The sequence below is a fragment of the Ochotona curzoniae genome, unplaced genomic scaffold, assembly GCF_017591425.1.
Source record: "Ochotona curzoniae isolate NIBS_2020 unplaced genomic scaffold, NIBS_Ocur_1.0 contig_43, whole genome shotgun sequence".
NCBI lineage: Eukaryota > Metazoa > Chordata > Mammalia > Lagomorpha > Ochotonidae > Ochotona > Ochotona curzoniae.
Window position 1 is genome coordinate 30,634,081 of NW_024466218.1, and position 23,750 is coordinate 30,657,830.

The 23,750-nt window shown below is 50.8% G+C and overlaps 1 protein-coding gene across 2 annotated transcripts in view; it reads right to left on the minus strand.

Moving 5' to 3' along the window:
• KDSR (3-ketodihydrosphingosine reductase) overlaps positions 1–18,461 on the minus strand; it is a 29,703-nt gene extending 11,242 nt beyond the window's left edge. Inside the window, exons 1-7 of one of the 2 annotated variants that reach the window (XM_040985093.1) lie at positions 18,278–18,461; positions 13,776–13,865; positions 12,766–12,822; positions 9,660–9,725; positions 9,397–9,492; positions 7,092–7,283; positions 1,243–1,326 (exon numbers count right to left, since the gene is read on the minus strand). In XM_040985093.1, the coding sequence (XP_040841027.1) occupies positions 1,243–1,326; positions 7,092–7,283; positions 9,397–9,492; positions 9,660–9,725; positions 12,766–12,822; positions 13,776–13,865; positions 18,278–18,385 (693 nt within the window). In that variant the 5' untranslated portion in view covers positions 18,386–18,461. The remainder of the gene's footprint in view (positions 1–1,242; positions 1,327–7,091; positions 7,284–9,396; positions 9,493–9,659; positions 9,726–12,765; positions 12,823–13,775; positions 13,866–18,277) is intronic. The other variant, XM_040985094.1, reaches the window with a different exon arrangement.
• Positions 18,462–23,750: the final 5,289 nt, after the last annotated feature.

Consider the following 23,750-nt stretch of genomic DNA (forward strand, 5'->3'; position numbering starts at 1 on the left):
AGATAAAGGAGAACTGGAGGAATTATAACATGCCAGTAGAAACACACATTTCAATGCCAAAGCTAAAGGTAAAGTGAGTATATTTAGAAAACAGATCAAGAACTAAGTGAAAATGAAAGGAAAAGGGGGGAGGGGAATGATATTAATCCCAAATCAACATCTGAGTAAGACAAACTGCAGAAAGAACACCTGAGACATTGAGGGTGAAAATAAGAGGCAATACAATAAAATGTCCCAGACCTGAAGTTCAGCTCAGAAAGGGCTCATGTGGATATGCAGGATTTGACGTGAGAACACCTCAAAGCGAAGACCCTCAGTGACAACACGGGACAAAGAACCTCCAAAATGAGCAGAATGTGGGTTCTGTACAACCAAACGCAAGTCCAAATGGCATCAGGTCACCAAGAGCCACGGATAATCGAGGTCAAGGATGAAACACTGGTGAAAAACCCCAGGGAACAAATTCCCAGCCTGGAATTAAGTGTCCAACGAAATGAGCCCCTAGGCACACAGTGCCAGGATGATGTGACCTCTGTGTGCCCTGCATCCTTCCAGGAGGGCAGTGCCAAGAGACAACAAAGACAGGCAAGACTGGGGATCCAGCAAAGGAATGGGGAAGGCGAACCCCGAGTGCCAAGGCCACCGTCGGGCCCAGAGGGCTCAAGAGGGATGGATATGCACAGAACTCCTGCCAGGTCCAAATGGGCCCCGAGAGAGTCCCCGTCGGTCTGAATCTGGGGTGACTACAGGGGACACACAGGCAGGGAAGGAAGTGTCACTGTGGAAAGGCTTGGGCGAGATGGTGCTTACACAGTCACATGAACATAGCCACTGACGCTCATGCAACAAAGAGATGGGGGTCCATGCAGGGACAGGGGGACAGGTATGAGTGTTCCATGTCACCTTTCCAGGTGGCAAAGTCAGCAAATCTAACGAAATGTAATAGCAAAGTGAACATAGGAGGGCAAATCAGGAACCGGGGGCGGGGCCGAGGGCTGCGGTTGCAGTTCTGTGAGAGAAGCTCAGTATAAATGTAAATGACCCTCAAAGAAAGGGTGTTTGGGACTAGGAGGGAAGATTTGCCTGGAGAACCTCAGGGAGACCCAGGGACCCAGGTGCCGCCCTCCACACCCGACAGACCCTCAGTGCACGGTCCAGCGATGAGATACGCTGAAGCGGGGGGAACATCAGACGGGGGCTGCCATGAGGGACGCCTCCAGGGAACCACACACACACACTGACCTTCGTTTTGTTTTCTTCGGCAAGCCCGGGGGTATCTGTGTCTGGCGGGTAGGCAACCGTGACGTAGACATTGTACGGCTTCACCTGCAGGTTGCAAACAGCTTGGGCAGTAAGTGAGGCCCAGTTAGCTCCTCCCTCTCCAGCCAGGTCCCCGTCACCCACGTGGGCATTGTGAATGGAGTTCCTGCCTCCGTGTGTCAGTCTTGGGCCAACCTAGGCCACCGTGGCTATTCGGAAAGTGAACCTGTGGCTGGGTATCTCTCTCTTTCTCTGCTTTTCAAGTAAATAACACAACAAGAAACGCAAGTCTACTCCTCTCCCCGAGGCACCGCACGCCGGCCACACACTGTCGGAAGCATCAGACAGGTTTGCTCCTTGTCTACCAGCTGCCAAATCTGGTTTCCCTTCACGCTGCTCCTGGTGTTCTTACTGTTGGTAAGATTTCAGTAGAGGGCAGGGCCGTGGGAAACAATCGCATCCCTTCCCGCGTGGCCTTCAGACCGTGCCTAGAACACTGTGGCAGTGTTACCACTGCCTGTTCAAGAACTCCCTGTGCAGCCAGCCCTGCCCAGGGGAAGGCCACATCCCGGCCTCCTCCACTAACTGACAAACAGCATTGCATTGTCAATGTCCATTGCACCAGCCACGTGCTCACCTACAGGACCACCATAACCAGTCCCTACACAGAAACCCCTCCCTCACCATGACCCCGGTGTATCTCACCACCACACCCCCACGGTGAACACACCTTAAGCAGTTCCCACGGGTTCTGCCCGAATCTGTGGAGTGTCAGCTCCGCCCACACACCATCCTGGACTGACAGAGTTACTGACCCGAGGGAAGACAAGTTACCATCAGAATCACTTTGCTGCAAGTCTGACTTGGCACTGGCTCACTTTTGAGTCTCCCTGAGACCTCCAGGAGCTCTGGGGTTGGAGGGTCTGCTGACAGCACCTCGGCCACTGCCCGTCTGTCACAAGCAGGCTAATCTTCAACAGCAGGCCAATTATCAGGCCGCCCGGCCTACCGCCTACTGCCATCCTCCCAGAGCATCCCAGGTCCTGCCCTATCACGTGGCCCTTCCTCCCCCGGGAGGTCCCTCAGAGAAGCACAATTGCCAAGCCTGCGGGGGTGGGGAGAAGTATGCAGGAGACCCCACCCCGCCCTCCTGGGCAGGGTGGTAGCAGGAGGGAGGTGTCTGCTGGGCCAGCGCCAGGGGAACAGGGTGTGAGTGCAGCTGCTCAGCGCCCACAGAGCGTGTGGCTTCATCACCCAGCTATGCTCATAGACAGCTCTGGGCTGCGGCCAGGCAGCAGGGTTGATAAGCAAGTGATTTCTCATCACTTTAAAGATAGGGACTTAAAAAAATGTGTTTCCCACGGCCCTGCCCTCTACTGAAATCGACAAGGAAGAAGAAGAAGAAAAGAACAAAACAAAGAAGTAAAAAAAAAAAATGGGGTGGGCCTTTTACACAGCTGGTTACTCCACTGGAATGCTCCCCAGCCATACTGAAACCCCTCACTTCTGGTCTCAGCTCTCTGCTAGAAGCACCCTGGGAGGCAGCAGGTGACAGCCCAAACAGCTGGCCCCCTGCCACCACCTGGGAGATGCAACTGAGTTCCTGGCTGCTGGCTGCTGACCCAGCTATGACTGCTGTGAGCATCCGGGAAGTGAACTGGCCAATGGCAGATCTCTGTCCATCTGTTTCTGTCTCCTGGGCTGGCGTGACAAGGCATCAAGTGAAGCCGCTGCCTGTGACACCTGCACCCCATCTGGAAGTGCAGGCTTGAATCTCAGCTGCCTCACTGCCTCTGCCACCCACGTGGGAGACCCGGATGGAGTTCCTGGTCCCTAGCTTCCCACTGGCCCAGACTTGGCTGTGGTGACCATTTGGGGAGTAATTAATGGTTGAGATCTCTCTGCCTCACTCTGCCGTTCAAATAAATTAGTCTTTAAAAAAAATAAATAACCTTTTCAAAGCAACCAGTAAGTGGTAATTCGACTTCCCATACACAAAGAATGATGCCAAGCGCCCGCGTGAAGGCAGTTGCTTCTAGGCAGCTGCTCCGCTGTGCCCGTGACAAGCAAGGATTGTACCCAAGCTAACATCACACAGCACTTCAAAGCAGTGCTTCCCAAGCTCAAGGTCATGGCTGAACTGTCAAATTGTTCAGTTTTTCAGGACAGCTGTCTAATGGCTGGGCTCTTGGATCATGGGGTAGAGAAGCTGGTCCAGTTCCTTCATGGACTGTGTCTGATCCAGAACATTAAGCCCCCCAAGCTCTCCTCCAGTTATGGGTGGGCGCCTCTGAGAACTAGGAACTTAACCAGCGATGCAGCCATGTAGTCATTACCCAACAGCACTCTATGACCAAAGTACCTGGATGTCAACAAAACACACATCCCCTGCCCTCTTCTGCAACACTGAAGGAACAATCTGCTAAAAGAGGAGTCCTGTCCACTGAGCACACGCCGTCTTCCATTCGGTTCCCGAGTCTCTTGCACAGGAAGTGAAGGCTGCTGGGCCTCTCCTGCTCTGTGTAGGACCAGACCAAACCGCTGAATCACGGCTTTCCAACAGCGGGCTCGCCACGCGGCTGCTCACATGTCACTGTGTCACGCCTGCACATTGCCATTCCTGCTGGCTTGTCATGGTCTGTTTCTCCTCCTGTGACACTCCCATTCTGGCACCACCCAGCCTCAAGCAGAAAGAAGACTGAGGCCTGCTCAAGAACTCATGTTAGTTCCTTACTCGCTCCAGTGGCACGGGCTGGGGCAGCGCTATGGCTGTGCACGGGGGCTGGGCCACGCAGGCTGCTCCTTCCCACCTTGCCCTCGGACACAGCAGGGAGGCCAAGGGCCTCAGTTGTTGCAACCACTTGGGAAGATCATTCTTTCTGTCTCTCCATCTTTCTGTAAATCTGCCTTTCCAATAAAAATAGATAAATCTTAAAGAAGCTAAAGTAAATCAGAGGTAGGTGCCTAGTGTAGTGGTGAAGATATTGCTTAAGACTGCCCGGGCCTTCTGACAGTCCCCGGGTTTGGTTTCTGCCTCTGGCTCCTGACCCCGCTTCCTGCCAACAGCCCTTGACGGGCAGCAGTGACGGCTCAGGTCACTGGGCTCCTTGCACCCAGGGGAGGCTGGCACCGCACGTGCAGCTCCCGGCTTCTGCCCAGCCTGTCCCAGCCACCGTGGGCATCTGGAATTAGTCAGCAGACTGAAGGTTCTTTCTCTCCATCTGTCTCTCTACTGCACAACAGTTAATTAAACCAAATGGATTAACAAAACTATCTGGAATTTGAGCAACTATATAGTTTCATTTACAGAAATTGCTTGTTGGAAGTTCTACTACAGATTTGCTAAGTTATTCTTCCCCCACCCTTGCTTGCAAGGCAGGTATTTAGGCTGTTTCATGTGAGGCCGTTTGTAACAGATCTGTGAGGCAGGTCCCATTCAAGACCCGGGGAGGGAGGCACCGTGGGTGACAGCAATTCTCTTGCTTTCTGCTCTTCTTTATGGCTTCTTTCTTTTTAAAGACTTATTTTTCTTTTTATTGGAAAGGCAGAGTTACAGAGAGAAGGAGAGATAGTATAAAGCTCTTCCACCCCCTTTTCCAACCCCCACAAATGGCTGCAGGGCCAGAGCTGGGCCAATCTGAAGCAAGGAGCTTCCTCCTGGTTCCTCAGGTGGGTGCAGGGGCCTAAGAATCCGAGCCAATCTCTGCTGCTTTCCCTGTCTAAAAGCTAAGAGCTGGATCAGAAGCGGAGCAGTTAGAACAAGAACTGGCATCCACGGGGTACGCCAGCACCACGAGTGGAGGTTTAACCCGCTACACCACAGCACCAGGACCTGAAGCACCTCTGTCTTCAGCTGATATGAAACCTGAACCTCCAGCTGCACTTTACCCTCAATCCGTAAGTCCTGACACGGCTCTGCAAAACAAGACTTGGGGGAAAACAGCTAGCTGACTCTTCATCTCCAAAGCACCCCTTCACCTGCCTGGTTAGAGCCCGCCGAGAGCTGAGCCCACCGAGAGCTGAGTCCGCCGAGAGCTGAGCCCCCGTGCAATGAGCAGGCACCTGACCCTGACGCAGATGCAGCCTCTGCTGCAGAGGAGCCCCAGGCTGGAGGGGCGTAGCCTTGGCACTTTCATCCCCACGTGAACTGCGTGCCCTTGAGCAACTCACTGAAAACTCAGTTTTCTTTCTCTAAAGCAGCTTAATATCTGCCAGGAACATTTCCCAAAACTGAGCTTAAAATAAAACAGCTATTCCCAAAGTAACTTATAAGGTAAGAGCTGCAAAAGAAATATCAATATTCTGATTCGCAATTTCCCAGCACCGTTGGTTAAACCTATTGGCCTGATCTAGGCTGCATGAAGACGTGGAGGCTGCGTGCTTCGGCCTGAGAACCGCCCAGTCTGTCAGGCCCCAAGAGGCCTGCTCCTCAGCGCTCAGCTGCACCACCCAGCCGCCCTGCCGCACTCAGACTACGTCCGGGCGGTGTGGCTCTCCGTGACACACCAGCAAGGTCTGTTCTAGGGAGAAGCAAGCTGGCCTGTGAGGAACACCCAGCCTCTGCCCGTCTGCACTCACAAAGTTTTACTGGAATACAGTCACCTCTGTCCACTGACATCCTGTCTACTGCGGATGCCTTCTGGCTATGAACCACAGAAAGCCAGTCGGCCATCACGGCCTGAGGCGTGTCCAGCGTCTCTTCTGATCGCTGATCTCAATCACTCACTGGGGTTCCTAAAAGCATCCTCTTACAACAAGAGAATGGGTCATGATGAAGTATTTCCTGGGTGTCGAACACCATGGTGTAGTGTCACATTTCCAGACTAAGGACGATAGAATCTCACGGAAGAATCTTATCCTGCCCTTCTCAGCTTACGGTTTTAGACAGATGTAAGGTGAGGCTCCTAAGCGCCCCCGTGTGGCCACGATGCCAAAGCCTCCTCGGCAGACCCAGCCCTATCTAAGGTTGTGCACCTGACGACATTCCCTCATTGCAAGGCTAGCCCTGACTACCCTTCCTACACAAAATATTCTACCAACTGTAGAAACAAAAAGCATTCATTTGCCTCAATATTTCTTTGAGATATTAAAATACAACTGCTAAGAGAGCTAAATGATTTATTCTTTTTTCCAATTTTCTCATTGTACAGGTGAGAAGGCTGAGGCCAATTTGAGTCGTTCAAATGTTAAGAGTTAGGAGCTGGCATTGCAGCAAAGCCAGGGATAGCGACATGCCATATGCAAGCGCTGGCTGGCCTTCTGCCTGCTGCCCGCTGGATCCAGCTCCCTGCGAAAGCACTTGGAAGCAGCAGGAATACCTCAAGTACCTCAGATCTTGGGATCCACGTGGGAGATCCAAACCAACTTCTTTCCATCTGGCCTTGGCCTGGGGCAGCCCTGGCTGTTCTGGCCATTTGAGCATTGAATCAGCAGATGAAAAGCCATCTCTCTTTCTTTTTGTTACTCTGTCATTCAAATAGATAAATACAGAAGTCTAAGGGGGCAAGAAAGATCCAGGAGCCAGACATTAGCTGATTGATATTCTTCTGAGTTACTAATTTTTCAGTATGGAAAAATTCCTATAGAATTAAATAGCTGGTTAACTTTATTCATATACATTATAAGACCAATAACACTGTAAGGATATTGCTAGTACTTAAGCAAGACCTAACATTTGTTTTTGCTCCCATCTTAACTGTAATCTTTGTGTAGGGAAAAATGTAAACTGTAAAGAGATATACTTTCACTGACGCCAGACCTCTAACTTAATATAAAAACATACATAAATATGTTGCTGTGGAGACTAAATGCAAAAATGAGCCAGCTTTTACCTCCATCTGCAAAGCTTCAGCCAGTCCCCGCAGGGCAAACTTGGACGGAGAGTAGGCCGTGAAGCCAAACAGGCCCAGCTGCCCCGCCTGGGAGGACACGAACACGATCCTGCCCACGCGACGCTCCTTCATGGTGGTGATGACGGCGCGGCTTGGGTACACGCTGCCCAGGTAATTGAGGCTCATCAGTCTCTGCGGGCCAACAAAGAGGTCATGTCAGGTGGGCACAAGGTCAAGGGCACAAGATCGCGCCTGGTGGGGATGGGACCAGAAGTCCATGGGGAAGTTGGGGGGCTGGGGAGCTCAGTGGCTCTGCGTAGTGAAGGAATGATCACTCGATGTTGCCCATGAGGCTCATGCGCCAGACGCCCCACAGCTGCCTGCTCCAACATCATCTGCTCTCGCAGGAGGGCAGACAGACGCCCAGCTCTGCTGAACACCGGTCACAGCTGGCTTTCTGCTTACGCACAGTGCAGCACATGTTGTACGTGGTTGTGCAGGACACTTCTGGAACTTGCTTCCAGGACAGGGCTTCCGAGTAGCTCCAGCCCTATTCAATCTAGTAAATGCATACTTACAAATATACAGATATGTGGATACTGACAAAGTTGAAACCACAAGATCCCAGATACCCTCCCCTCTGAATAGAGCAGACCTGGGCCTGTTCTCCAGCATGGCCACCACTACAGGTGAGCGAGAAGTCTCAGTGAAAGTCTAAGGTTCTGATCTGCCTGCAGCCCGGGATGTATGAAGCAGGAGGCCTGAAGACTTCGCCTCGCCTTGGATCCAACCCAAGAGCAAATACTACAGTACTGACCCTGAAACTACCTCCCAATAAACATGCAGCCCCATCACTTAGAGGGGCCCATGATCAAACACCTCTGTCCCAGCACAGAGCTGGCAATGGGCTCGCCACTCAGCTTTTCAGCACCTGTTTCTGAAGTGTCAAAAGGCAACAGAGGATCGGACCTTCCAGCACGGCCTCTACTGTGAGACACCCTGCCTCTCTGATGAAATAAACACACACAAAGAAAATGAAAGTAACTCTGCTTGGTATCCAGCTAAGAAAAGACAGATACAGAAGACAGCACCAAGCAGCCAAAAGGGAACCAAACAGAAACATGTTCGGGTTCTCCGAGACCACCCCCAGGCTCGGTGATCTGGCAGGAGTTCTCGGCACACACTCAGGCTTATGACTACGACTGATGACCAGGACAGGATGTTAATAACACCCGCAGAGGGAAGAGAAGCACGGGGCAGTGGGCGGAGGTGGCGGGTCAGGTTTCTGGTGGCCTCATATGCCAACTGCCCCCTCATGAAGAGCTGCGATGTGTGCAACTTCCTGGTAATATCAACAAAAGTCAAACTGAAACCAAACATGCATGTAATTGAGTGTTCCTTATGAACACATCATAAAGCCACACCGGATCTCACTGAACCATGCGAGGGAGAGAGCAAACACTGGCCTTCCCAGAGCACGGTGGGCCACTGGGGGTGGCGGGGCCCAGCTGCAGGGGCCATGAGGCCCACAGCCATCAGGTCTGGGTGCACAGCGGTCCTTGGCACTGGATCCAGGGTGGTTCTCCTTTCCTTTTGGAAGCTTAGTTCTCTCAAGGGGTGAAGCACCTGCTAAGCTGCAGCCCTCAGCCTACACCTACACCCTGACCCTGCTGTAGGCTTCAAGCGAATCCCAGAGTTGACAGCACTTTCCCATAGACCCCTGGAAGCCACAACACTGGCCCAGCAGTCTCCGTTTCCACAGAAGAGGAATGCAGCTTCACTTACAAGCATTCAAAATATAGCACCACAATGGGAGCTCAACAGCACAAGAAGAAACAGATGGCATAGGCTCTGCCAAATAAAAACTAACTTCAGCTGCAACATCCATTTCCTCGGTGCTGAACTTAATCACTAAGAGCATCTCTCAACATGTCTGCTTTTTAGAAAATACAAGCATGAAGGCGATGCATTCTATTTTCATTCTGAGGACTCCAGCCACTTCGTTCTTCGGCTCTCAGCATCATGGAGGCATGGCACAAGCACCCAATGCTGCTCCTAACCCCAGGTTTCCCAGTGCTCCCCTGAGGTGTACGGCCCCAGGGGACTGGTGCAAGGACCCACGCCCCAAGAGAGGGCTTCACTGTTACCCGAGACAACGGAGGTTCCCTGGGAAGATGGTCAGGGCACTGAACCCAAAACCTTGTTCACCCTTCCTTCGTCTTCCCAAGTGGCCATGAACTCCTGAATGAAGTCATCTGTTCCACTCCACAAGCCTTCACTCCAGTGAGCAAGCTGTTAGACTTACTTCGAAAGTGCTCACTTCAAGATCTTCAAACTTCCCTGCCACGGACATCCCCGCGCAGTTCACCAGCATGTCCACCGGCCCCAGCTTCTCCTGTGCCTGGAAAAGCACGGCAGAGCAAAATCACTCAGCAGCAAATCAGTGTTAATCAATGCAAACTGCACAGCTATTTGTCCCATTGGGGAGGTTCTCCAATGCCAAGCTACAGAGCACAGCAAGTCAACTGATGCTCAAGCACATTAACTCCAGTTATCCTTGTCTCTTACTTGTTTTATGACGTTCTCCACTTGGTTGTAGTCTTGAGATACGTCAACTGATATACAAAGTACCACCTGTTAAAAGAAAAAAAAAACATCAAAAGCATGCAAGTATCCAATCTAGGCTTTGGGGATATTTTTAATAAAAGGCAATTCTTTTCTACAGGGAAGACAACCAACTCTCAAAGTTCAGCTTGAAATTTACTTATATGGGGGCCAGTGCTGTGGCTCAGTGAGTTAAGCCACTGCCTGTGATGCTGGTCTCCTGTATGAGTGCCAGTGTGAGTTCCAGCTGTTCCACTCCCAATCAGAAGCTACTAATAGAGCTGGGAAAGCAGCGGCAGATGGCCCAAGTACTTGGACTCCTGCCTCTCACGTGGTGATGCGGATGGCATTCTAGGCTGCTGACTTGAGCCAGGTCCTACCCAAGCAACTACAGCCATTTAGGTAGCAAACAAACAGATGGAAGACAGATCTCACTCTCTATAACTCTTCCTTTTATAAAAATAAATTTATATATATATAAATAAACACATTGTAAAAAGAGAAATATGCTAAGGTCACAATTAGTAGCCACAGATGCACACTGACCCATGGTGCCTGGGCACTGTTCTGAGCACACAGCGAGCAGGCAGAGAGAAGGCAGACAGGCAGGCACTGGGAAGCATGAGGCATTGGGAAGCATGGGGTCCTACCCTCCTGCTTCTTTGTGCAGCTGCGTGCACCTGCAGGCCGCACAGTGGCCTCTCCTGGAACTAAGGGCCTCAGAAGTCATGCATGTCCGTGATTCTCTCCAGCTGTAGGCAGTCGCACCAAAGGATGCAGTAAAACGACACCTCCTCAGTCCCAGCCCCATCTACAGATTTGGTACATCAGTTATATTTTGTGCAAGACGCAAATCTAAATTCCTAAGGGCCAGGGCAGCCCTTGCTGAGCCATCCCCAACGAGAACTTTTTTCCTCTACATTTTCATACCGAAAGCACTTTAAATAATGAACATGGGAATCAGTTTTTAAACATGCTTTTCCATACTTTATATGCAGAATTAGCTAGTAACTGTAAGCAGAATCTATGCCACAAGTGAGATTTTGAAAGGAAAGTGTTAGCAAATTACCAGGAAAAAACACCCCCCAGGGCTCAGGGTCTCTCAACAGATTCCATCCCCATGTAAGCCTCTAGCCCCGAATACAGACCCTGTGGAAAGCAAGCTTGCCCCTGATGGCTGAAGAGAGTTGGAGAAGCACAAAGGGCAAGCCCAGAGAAGCCGCAGGCACGCGCAGCTTTCTGCACCAGGGCCCCAGTGCCGTACTTTTCACCCCACTCCTTGCTATCTTTGGTTCCATGAATCCAGAAAACAGGAGGACGTTTCCAGAGTGGTGTTCTGCCATGTCAAGTGAGCTGCAGAATCGGGGAATAGGACGAGGCCAGAGTCCTAGAGAAGAACTCTGACACGTGGACGAGGAGCTGCACCTGCCATAGAGATTGCAAAAGCCAAACAAACACACACAGCCCAACAACAGGGCACATAAACTCAGGTGCCCCCAACACTACACGGCAGCCACTTCAAAATCTAAGGCCGACTGCTGCTGTTTTTATTGACATGGAAAGATCTCTAATGGATTCCAGAGGAAGGAAAGGCGACTAAATGCACTGGCAATCCTAACATCAGAAACATTAGATCTGCCAAGAGCAGTGCTGGCTAGGATGTGGCGACAGGGACCACCTTCACTGCAGGCGGAGTGTAACGCTGGGGGCTGAACGTGCGCACGCGCCACAGCTCAGCAGTCCCGTGAGCTGCTCGTGCAACTTCTCCCAGAGCCAAACACAAAATCACAGAAATACCGCTAACAACCTGGGCATTCACCTGCAGCAGATCTGAGGTACAAAAGACACACATTAAATAGCAGTTTAAAAAAACTGAACTGCCATTTTACCACTTTAGACAGCAACATAAGTAAGTTTCTAAATTAACATAGAGTGAAGAAATAAGGTTGAGTAGGCCTGTCACTCTCCAAAGGTAGCCAGCTGCTTGCTCTGGACGTGCAGGATGGGGGTGGGGAGTGGGATGGTCACGACCGGTCAGTGGTCCAGAGCCTTGACCCAGAAGTTCTGCAACTCACAGTGGGGCGGGTGGCCCGGCTCCATGACTGGCCAATCGCTGGTCTGTACGCCCTAAACAGGTCAACCATGTGTATGGTGTGTGGGTAATCCTAACAAAGCTGCTAAAAAAATAAGATGGCTGCCATAACCAGCACCCTGGGCAGGGTCACAGCATGTGACCTGATAAGGGAAGATTACCGAGATAAGCAAAGGAAGGATAAACACAGGAACCAGGTGAGGGTGGCCAGAGGGAAGGGGCCAGAGGGTGGGCCACCGGGGGCTTCAGGGACCCTGCAAAATACTACTTCTTAGTGGCTGAGGAGTGTGTGGCTAATTTGTTACTGGATTTCACATGGCAATGTACATTATGCATACAATTTTATTCACTAAAATATCTTATAACTAAAAAATCCTTTTATAATGCCTTCCCTCTCTCCTGTGGCCAGCATGGTGGCATCTTAGGTTGATCTTCCACTTGCAATGCCAGCATTGCACTTGGGCACCTATTCTACTCTGGGCTGCTCCACTTCCAATCCAGCGCCTTGTTAATGGCCGGGGAAAGCAGCAGAGGATGGCTCAAAGCCTTGGGACTCTGCGCCCATGTGGGATCCACATGGAGGATCCAGGCTTTGGATCAGGTCAGCTATGGTCATTGTGCCCATTTGGGCAGTGAAACAACAGAGAGAGGATTCTGTCTCTCTCTCTCTCTCTCTCTCTGCAACTTTTCAACTAAAGATAAACTAATTTTTAAAAATAAAAAAAAAAAAATCCCTCTCCTCACCAACATTTGTATAAATTTCATTTACACAGATAATTGAAATGACAACTACTGTTATCTGATCACAGGCAAACGTGCAGACTTCCGGCAGGAAGCTGAGTTCCCAGATAACGCAAGCAACTATGCCTTTTTCTCAGTCAAACACGTATTTTTATTAGGAGAACACTGTATGTTGTCAATGGACAGCGGAAGCAAGCCCTCTCCCCCTTATACCACTGCGGGCTCACAGTGACTCACCTGCTTATCATTTATGGAGTACTTCTCAACTTCCTTCTTTGCCTGCAGAAGCTTGTCCTGAAAGCAACACAGAGGAATCAGTTCTGGTGGTGGCTGCAAGTTCATCTGCTTGTTTGTTGAAAGAAAGGGGAAAAGATCACTAATGGAACCAGGAACTTCTTCCGGGTGTCCCACACGGGTGCAGGTCCCAACGCCTTGGGCCGTCCTCCACTGCGTCCCAGGTCACAAGCAGGGAGCTGGATGGGAAGGAGAGCTGCCAGGGTTAGAAATGGCGCCCACATGGGATTCCCGGCGTGTTCAAGGCAAGGACTTTAGCTGCTAGGCTACTGTGCTGGGCCCCACTCTCAATTTTAATGAACATTTTGATCTGAGTGAAGTGAAAGAAACAGGTGACTCCAAGCGAAGGGAATGCTGACAAACATCACCGCATATCTTCCTCCTCGCTACTGTGAAAGCAACTATGGGAAAGTCACTTTCTAAGAGGACAGAGTAAATTTCTGTTTGTCCACCCGTAAAGCACTCGTAAGATAGCTACTTTGAAAGTTCTCCAAGGTCTCACTGGTTTTTGCTTTAGTTTTTTCAAGAAAAGTGGCCTTGCACATACACTTTGCCAAACTTCTGGGGAGTAAAGCCAATTGCACATGACGTCACATGCATACTGCAGAGAGAGACACCTGTATGCCTTCCGGTGTCGGCTCCAGAGCTGCCCCTGCCTGCAGCTGCAGACTGGCAGCCGGGCCCTTTCCTGGCAGGCGTGTCTTCGCTGCTGTCACTGACGATGTTGCCTAACACGTTGATGGCACCAGGGAAATATTTGTGGAGCTGGCCTGGCTGGGGAGCACTGGCTGAAACACGATAAAGAACCAGTAGTTCAGGACTCATACCTTAAATCAGGCAGTAAATTCTTCTCCAGTCCAGTGTAGGTGGAACGAATGCTATGATTAATTCAACTACTTGCAACTAGTTAGGCTTGCATAAACAGGATAGCACTAACGAACCAAAAGACTTACCTCGTTTCGGGCAACCAGAGTTATAAATGCACCTTGTTTGTAGCACTCGATGGCGATGCACTTCCCGATGCCGCTGGAGCCTCCTGTGACCTAAAGCAAACAGAGGAACATCCTTACAGCAACCCACACTCCGCCTTTTAGGAAGCGACAGTAACAGGGAGGCATCCTGCAAGAACTCGGTGCTGGTCTCGGCCATCTTTTCCACACCACACTTCCGGGCTGGAACACAAGCATCAGCAAGGTCTGCTCTCTGCCCAGCTCCACTCACACTACAAGCCACACGGCCGCAAGATTATCCTGAGTTCACTGGAGGAAAAGCGCCATACGAGTCTAAACAATAACTACTATGGTTGGGGGCTGGAATGGCAGGGCAGTAAGTCTAGCCGCTGCCCACCACACTGGCATTCCATTGTCAGAGCACCGGCTTGAGTCCGGCTGCTCTCCTTCTGATCAAGTTTCCCACTGAGGCAACTAGGAAAGCAGCAAAGACGTACTGCAGCCCAAGTGGGAGAACTGACCGCAGGTCCAGGCTCCTCTCCGGCCTGGCCCAGCCCAACCCATTACAGCTCTTTGAGGTATGAACCAGTGGCTGGAAGGTCCCTTTCCGTCTCTCCCTCTCAAGACAAATCAAATTGTAAATTTGAAAATTATACCACAATTTTAAGAAACCTGCGATTTCCCATTATTGCATTAAGTATTAAAGCATCCATTGTGCCGCCAGCGCTGTGGTATATGGTGCTGGCATCCCACACGGCTGCCGGTTCAAGTCCTAGCTGTTCCATTTCTGATCCAACTGCCACATCTGGCCTGGGAAAGCAGCAGAGGCCGGCCCAAGGGGAGACTCAGAAGCAGCTCTGGCTTCTGGTTTCAGATCAGACTGAAAGGAAGATCCTCTCTCTCTGTTTCTCCTCCTTTTCTGCCTCTCTATATAAAACTGTCTTTCCAATAAAAATAAGTCTTAAAAAAAAATTCCCTGAGCCCAGTGGCATGGCCTAGTGGCTCAAGTCCTCGCCTTGAACACGCCGGGATCCCATATGGGCGCCGGTTCTAATCCCGGCAGCTCCACTTCCCTTCCAGCTCCCTGCTTGGGGCCTGGGAAAGCAGTCGAGGATGGCCCAAAGCCTTGGGACCCTGCACCCATGTGGGACACCCAGAAGAAGTTCCTGGATCCTGGCTTCAGATCGGCATAGCATCGGCTGTTGCGCTCACTTGGGGAGTGAATCATTGGACGGAAGATCTTCCTCTCTGTCTCTCCTCCTCTCTGTATATCTTTCCAATAAAATAAATATTAAAAAAAAAATTTCCTGTAGTCACTTTCAATTATTGTGAAGACCTTACGTTGCACGTAAATCACGCAGTGAGGAATATCTGTCCCCACTAGATGATCGCTCAGCCCTCCTGCAGCAGGGGCACCTACTGCCACGCGACTCGCAAGCGCCCTTGCTTCTCTTGAACTGCAACTTGGCAACACCACAGAGGCTCTTGGGTGGTTAATTAAACAATCATGTCAAAGTGCACGAGCTGCCCCTGACGAGGCTCTGGAATTGGGCTATTCCGTGGGTTGTTTCAGTTAGGAAATTGCATCAGACATCAGACGTGCAGCTCCACATCAACCAGAAGGACATGTCCCTGACACTGCTGTTGGACGCTGTCCCTGCTACCTGGACACCCCCTCTCCTCCTCCTCCAGTCGCACTTCCAAGCCCCACTCCTTCGCAGAGTCGGCTTCAAACGTCCTCCCTCCTCGTCCGACTTAGTCCTCCCGCCCTGCCCGGCCTCTCTTCCAGGAGGGTCTCAGTTCCCTAAGCAAAGGCACTGGGTCCGCTCGATCCTACTGACTCCCAGCACAGCATCTAAACCAAATGCCTGCTACACTCATCTGCAAAGCCATGTCTGAGCACACTTCAAAGACGCCACGGGAACCGGAATTAAAAGATTATTTTGATGTGAATTTTCATGAAAAATGTGTATTATGGGAAAAAAAACACATTGGACTTCCAACTCTTGCACCAAAATAGACATCTTGTAATTGCATTCCCATGAGATTTTGAAGGCCCTCTCCATGACGTCATTGCTTTGAGAGGCCCCAATTTAGCATCCAATGACTTAATGGAAGTAGAAGCTAGGAGGTAAAGAGAAAGCCTGTATGTTTTCAAGTGCTGAGTAGACATTCGCTTCAGGTAAGCAGGAAGTTCACGTCAAAGCAAAGCAAACAGTTCAAACCTTAGAACAGAGGAACTCTAAGTCTTCAGGTCAGTGTTGACGGGAAATCAGCTCTAGATAAATGCTGGGAGGTCATCTGAGGGACACACTCAAAGCAAACGGGCTGTGCTATTCTGTTCTAAGAATGCACGGGATTTTCACAAGGACTGGAACAAAGCAGTGAGGTTGTCTCCACTTCCCTACCAGTGCTGCCGGGAGCCCAGGCGGGGCGCTACATGCAACTGCTCTAATTCGTGTTTTAATCATCTCCCCTTATCGCGATCCCAAACACCATCAACTGTCACTGTGTCTCTACTCACACAGCTCTTATTAAGGACAACAGCGATCTCCACGGTGGGTGGGAGCAGTGTCCCACCGACATCCGGACAATCACACCAGAACCCAAGACCACCGAAAGTTCGTAGAAAATGACCTCGCATTAGCTCATATTGGTGCAAAGCCTACGTGACTTCTACACATTCTTTCTCATAAGCTGAGTTTCCAGCTTTCTGAAGCTCCCTTTACAGAATGGTTTAAAAACCACTGCCCTGGGCCCGGAGTGATGGCCTAGTGGCCAAAGCCTTTGCCCTGAACACGCCGGCAATCCCATAAGAGCGCTGGCTCCAATCCCAGCGGCCCCACTTCCTATCCAGCTCCCAGCTTGTGCCCTGGGAAAGCAGTGAGGATTCGCCAAAGCTTTGGGGCCCTGTACCCGTATGGGAGACCTGGAAGAGGCTCTGGGCTCCTGGTTTTGGATCGGCTCGGCTCTGGACATTATGGCCACTTGGGGAGTGAACTACAGATGGAAGATCTTCCTCTCTGTTTCTCCTCCTCTCTGTATATCTGACTTCACAATAAAAATAAACAAATCTTTAAAAAAAAACTTCCCATAGCCAGGTGCAAAGATGAGCGCCCCATCCCAACACTACCCCGTCACCTGGCAATAAAGCCCAAGACAAATAATTACACTTCACTCCCCTGCTGACATTAAGACAGATGGTGACACCACCTGAATTATTAATGCCCTTCTCCCATTATTTATGTCAGCGGAGTGACATGAGATGGTGAAAATAAGAGACCCTTCTGTCTGTGCGGCAGCTCCGGGGTTTACGGCCTCGGTCGCCTACTGCAGGCTTGGAGTTGGATGAGGTCAGGATGAGTGTCAAGGTTAAGCGAAACTTTAAACACCAAGTCAGACTTCTCACACTGCTTTTGGCTTTCGGTGAGCACAGGTTCTGAAGGACTCCGAATTGTAGAGCCGTGTTTCTGTGGCAGAAATTCTCTCGCTGAGGAAAAACTTTCACTGGCTGAGGTAAAACTTTCGGAAGCAAGTGCTGCTTTCGTCCCTGCAGGAGCCTACCCTCAAAGCCCCACTGATCCCTGCCATCACGAGCAGCAGGCAGTAAGCAGTTTACAGCAGAGAAACACGCTGTCCTTCACAAACCCGTGCCCAGGTCCATCCCGTCCTGAATCCACGCAGCCAGCAGGGCTGCCTGAAAGCCACCTGCGCCACCAGCTCAGTAAGCAACCCTCCTAAGTCGCTGCCTCGCTGCACCTTGGGGAGGTGAGCGCCAGGAGAGAAAAGCCCTGCCAACAGCAACGCGCTGGGCACAGGTGGGCCAGCACCGCTCCCTTCCCCCAGCCAGGTTGCCAGGCTTGCAGAACACGGAGTAATGTGAGCTTCCGGTGAAAAAAAACAAAAAAAACAAATCGTAGCCACGTCCCTTCGGGCTTAGCTTCCCAGCTCGGAAGCTTTGGCAAAAACATCAGCACAACCGACCCGCAGACCGCCTCTTCCCTCCCCTCCCCCGCCAGGCTGAGCGCAGCGGCCTCGGAGCAGGTGAGTCACTTCCTGGAATCTGGAGGCTGCTCTTTGTGTCTCCCGCACAGGCCACCCTCGGGAGCCAGGCTGCCTCGCGGGGATCCCCCCTTTCCCTACCGCCCGCCCCCCGACCGCTGTGTCCTTGGCGAAGTTTCTCAGCCTCTCTGCTCCTCCACTGACTCACTGGGAAATCTGAGGACAGAGATGGCCACATCCCAGGGATGCTCGTGGGGATCGGCTGCAGCCCCTGGAGCCCAGCTGCCTTGGCGCTGTCCCCGGTCGCGCCGCTCTCTCTTGGGGCCTGGGCAGGAGCCAGAGGCAGCCGAGGGCGAATCCCGAAGCCGGGCGCCCGGCCCGAGGGGAGCAGTGCCGGGGTGGACGGCAGCAGGTGACGCGCCCACAGCGGGCCGGTCCTTCCCGCGAGGACCGCGGTGGTATGGAGAGCGAGCGACGGGCGGTAGCAACAGGAGGCCACTCACCACCACATGCGCCCCGGGCAGGGCGAGGGGCTTGGGGCTGATGAGCGGAGACACCATGTAGAGCAGCAGCACGAAGGCCACAAGGAAGGCGGCCGCCAGCAGCAGCATCGCTCGGCCCGGGCCGCAGGCCCCGGTGGCGGGCCGGCCGGGGGCCGCGCACGTTCGGACGCCGACGGCGGCACGGCCCGGCGATCACGCGCAGCCGGCGCGCAGCAGGAGCCGGGAGTGTTTGGGTTTGCGGGCGAAGGCGGGGCGGCGGCTGAGGGGAAGAGGAGGAGCCGGGGGGAGGCGCGGCCTGGGCGGCGCGAGTGCCGAGGCCGCCGCGGTGGGCCGGGCCGCAGCCCTCCTCCTGCCGCGCGGAAATCGCGCGGGAGCCGCGGGCGGCGCCGCCTGGGAGCGCCTGGGATGGAGAGGGCCGCCTGGCTCGCTCCCGAACCCCCTGAGGTGGCTGCGTGGGACGCCCCGCCGCCATCTCGCCGAGCCCGGGTGGTCTCCGGGTCCCGTCCCGCCCCCAGTCCCAGCCTCCGTGTCCTGTTAAGTGGACGTGGTCATGCCCCACTGAGCGCTCGACTTGGAAAGCCTTAGCGTGGAGTGAAATCAGATTGGGTGATGGCCTTGGGCTCAGAACGCACCGGGTTCGTGGAGCTCCGATTCAGGTGCCGTGACGTACAACCAGAAGGCCGTGACAAACTTTGCTCCACCAGGGCACAAGTTGACCTCAGCGCATTTCTGTCACACCCCGGGAGAAACCTGGACACCTGCCCAGTCACTCCCTGCGTCCTCCCCGCCTTGCCGGCCCCAAGCATCTACTAATGACAAAGGTCCAGCACTTGATTCAAGGCAAAATAAAACACGAATTACGAATGATGCCTGTGAACATCCTCGTGGAAGTTTTCACGTGAACTTCTCGCGGGGGCTCACAACTCCGTGGTTTTAAGGTAACCCTGACCATCGGAGAACTTGCCAGAACGTTCTCCAAAGCGGCTGCACTGTTGTATACTCCCACCCGTGTACCAGATCTTCACGAACAGTCCTTACTATCTGTCCTTTCGATGAAAGCTGTGCGTTAAGATTCGTGCTTTCTTTTGTTTGCTGACCTTGTGTTTTGTGTTTTAGAAATACTGGAACGCTAAGAAGCAAAAGGAGTTGACTTTTTCACCCAACTTATTTGTGACTTATTGCCCAAAGTTCACCAAACTGAAGTTTGAGGGCATGGTCCCCTACCTTCACTTTCCTGTTTGGCTTGTGGCTACGGACTTATTACAGGGAAAGGATGCAGACCAAAATCGGCCAATGACTTCACACTTCCCCAGGTCTCCTAGAGACAGAACACACCAAAATGGGCAGCAAGAAGTGCTGAGAAAGATGTAAAGGAAATTGAACTCTCATGCATTGCTGATAGGGATGTGAAATGGTGTAGCCAATTGTGGCAAACCCTTTGGTGGTTTCTGACAGAATTAAATATAGAATTACCACATTACACAGCAGTCACAGATACTTGCATACCCATGTTAATAGCAATTTTGTTCACGATGGCCAAAAATGTGGAAATACTCAGGTAAGCATCAACAGATGAAAGCATAAATAAAATGTACTATATTTACATGATGAAATCAGATAGCCTTAAAAAGGACTGAAGTTCTGATACATGTGGCATCCTACAGTGATGGGAAATTATGGTTTAGTAGGTAGTTTGGGAATGTTCTGGAAATGGATATGGTGATGATGAAACAAGATAGTGAATGTACTTAATGACACTGAATTGCACACTTAAATTACATTGGAAAATTTTATATTAAATGTCTTACCCCTGCAAAATTGCAATAAAATGTCAAAATAAGAAAAATATTACTAATAGAAATGACTGCTGACCCAATCAGAGAGAACTGAAAGGAATGGCTAGATGCAAGCCCTCCTCATCACATTTTCTTGACATGACCTCACCATGACGTGGCAGGCTTTATTGTGACACCTTTTTTTTTCTGTGTTTCTTCCCTTTGCCAGTTGTGAGAAGTTAGCCAGGGCTTTTGTGCTCTCTGGACACACGCAGAGGCACAGTTGCCTGTAGAATACTTGCCTTTCTCTTGGCTCTTCTGAAATGTCACTTGAGACACGAAGCTAAGTCCCTTTGAGAACAATAAGGGAAAACAAGGAATCCTGAAGGGTGCGGGCAGGCGTGGAGACACACATCATCTCATGGAGAAGGTGGCGGCTTGAGGGCTGGCACCAGTACGTGGGTACAGCCCCCTCCTGTGGCAGCTGCTCAACTGTGGACAGCCCCAGCAGAGAGGCCAGGACCTTGAGCTTCTGGGGGCAGTGAACCTTGGCAGGGACACTCAGACTCCAGCTTGGTAAAGAAAAGGAGAGTACAGATGGGGGCAATACAAATGTGGTCACAGACCTGGGGGCTAGAGGCGCATCTGCTGTTCTGAGTACCTTGGAAGGCTCGTGGACAGACCTGAGCAGGTGGAGGACTAACACAGACCAACAGCAAACCTCCTAGTAGGACAGTAGACCTGCATTTGGCAACATAGCCCATGATTTGGACATTCCTACGAGCTGAAGAATCATCTACGTTGGAAAACATCGTTTTTTCTCTGTGGTTAAGCCTACAGCAGAAGGAATCTGAAAGAAGTTCTGTTTCTTTGAGGAAAGGAGTATGTGTGCATTTTCGTGAAGTCTGGACAGACCACTTTGGAGATCCGCAGACACTGACAGCAGTCAGTCATTCCGCCTGGCTGATGCTCTGCCCACACCACACCTCCTAACACCAGGCCTAACTTGTCATGAGCCTTCCCATTCTCGTGCAACTACTACCACGTTCTTCCATTTTCCAGTTTTAATAATCTAATCACACTGTTCAGACTGGAGCTTTTAAGGCCTTTGTGTCATGAACTGCAGTTTGATCTTTTAGGCCAGCAGTGATTTCCTTTCAGAATGTACTGACAGTAAACCAAACTGAAGATACGCATCTTCACAGTCCTGGAACCTTTCCCAGATAGAACCTTGCTGTGTTCAACACCTTGGCTTTACGGCCACAGACGGGGCTCCATTGTGTGTGCTGAGCACAGCTCCAGGGCCTGTTCAGCACTGATTCACAAATGCGTTAAGTGTGTGGCAAATTTTCTATCACTTTTTTGTTTTCTTTAATTGGCTCTGAGGTACAACCCTTTCAGAAATTACATTATACCTTTCATTCTTATTTCTTCAACCACATTTGTTTTATGTTGATATGGCTTTTCTTTTTTGACTGAACACTTAGAAAGTAAATTATGAACGTCAGTGTTTCGTCTCTCATCCCTGTGTGCATACTTCAGCACAGATGTGCTAAAGGGCAGAATAGACACCAGCATAACCATAATACCATTATCATACCTGTCAACCCATACAAATTTTGCTTTATTTATAGAGTAAGTATTTTTTGATTTGAAAGGCAGAGTTACAGATGGAAGGGGAGAAAGACAAAAATCTTCCATCCACTGGTTCACTACCCAAATGGCTGCAATGGCTAGAGCTGGGCCAGTCCAAAGCCAGGAGCCACAACTTCTTCCTGGCCTCCCACATGGGTACAGGGCCCAAGTACTTATGCCATCTTCTGACCAGTAGGGATCTGAATCAAAGTGAGGCAGCCAGGACTTGTACCAGTGTGTTTATGGGATGACAATGCTGTAGGCAGAGGCTTAGCTTAATACGCCATGGGACTGACCTCCCCCAATGCTGCATATATTAATTGGTCCATATTTATACTACATTGATTGTCGCAAATTGTCTTTTATTGTATTTCCTAATCAGGATCCAATCAGGGTTCAAATAGTCGATTGAGTGTTTTTATTTTAATCTAAAACAGCGAAGTCTCAGCTGCTTTTGAAGATTTACTTATTTTTTATTATGAAGTCAGATATATAGAGGAGAGTAAGAGGAAGATCCTCCATCCGATGATTCACTCCCCAAGCAGCCACAATGACCAGAGCTGAGCAGATATGAAGCCAGGAGCCAAGAGCTTCCTCCGGGTTTCCCACATGGGTGCAGGATCCCAAGGCCTTGGGCCATCCTTGATTGCTTTCCCAGGCCACAAGCAGGGAGCTGGATGGGAAGCAGGGCTGCCAGGATTAGAACTGGCGCCCATATGGGATCTCAGTGCGTTCAAGGCAAGGACCCTAGCTGCTAGGCCACCGCGCTGGGCCCAAGTCTCAGCTTTTTAAATGACATTTTTTTTGAAACAACCAGACCAGTTTATCTTCTGAATTATTCCGTGTTCTTTTCTGATTGCTCTCTTCCTGTATTTTTGTAATTTCTCCACTGAATTTCATAACTCGGCCATTAGGTCTACGGTTTATTACATTCAGGTTACATATTTTTGTTAGGACCACTTTCTGTTTCCACCAGGTATCTTCCAATTCATATGCTCTTTTTTTTTTAAAAGATTTACTTAGAGTCATGTTTTTCTATTTTTTTTTTAAAGAAAAAGGTTCTTTTTTATTTAGATTTTTTAAATTGAAAAGTCACACATATAAATAGTGAGAAGGAGATACAGAGAGAAAGATCTTCCATCTGCTTGTTCATTGCTCATGTGTCTACAATGGCTGAAACTGAGCTGATCTGAAGCCAAGAGCTTCTGGGTACAGGGTCCCAAGGCCCCAGGCCGTCCTCTACTGCTTTCCCAGGCCACAGGCAGGGAGCTGGATTGGAACTGGAGCAGCCAGGACACGAATTCGTGTTCATATGGGATCCTGGTGGATGCGCTGCAAGGATTTAGCCACTAGGCTATGGTGCTGGGCCCCATATGCTCTTACACAATCATCTTGGCATTCATCTCACTGACAATGGGACCTGGCACCTAGAAGTTGGGCAAGCTTTTTTGTTACTATTTGAGCCAGCTGACTATGATCAAAATGACACAGTGTGACTCAGGCTAGATCTTGAAAGGTGATACAGATTCCGCTTTGTTCCTGGAGTCTTCAGTCACCAGCCACTCTGTTAGCAGTCTGAAGTGTCCCGAGGCGGCCATCCTGCATGGAAGCCCCTCGTAGTCTGTGCAGAGTCCACTGGGAGAAGCCCTGAGCTTTCAGAGAAAGATGTCCAGGCAGACCCTGGGGGGTTCAGGCTGTGTCATTGCACTCCCAGTGTCTTGACTGCAACTGGAGTCACAGCCACCAGCTGGGCCCCTCCTGAATTCCTGACCCGCAGAAGCCAGAAGTTTTAAGGCTTGAAATACTGTGTCTGAGTTCTCTCCGCATGCCCGTTTGCTTGCTGTACTTTGCCTGGAGACTGTAGATAGCACCCCTTCCTGCTCCTTTCACCTGCCTTGGTTAAGGGACTCGATTTCAAATCTTCATGAAATGTCACAGCTTAGTGGATGACTCACAACAAAATCCTGCTTCAGCGTTTCCATTGGCTGGAGATATTGGGCATTATAAGCTACAAATTGAGTATCTACTGTTGATTTCATTTTCTTCAAGCACTGTTCGTAGAG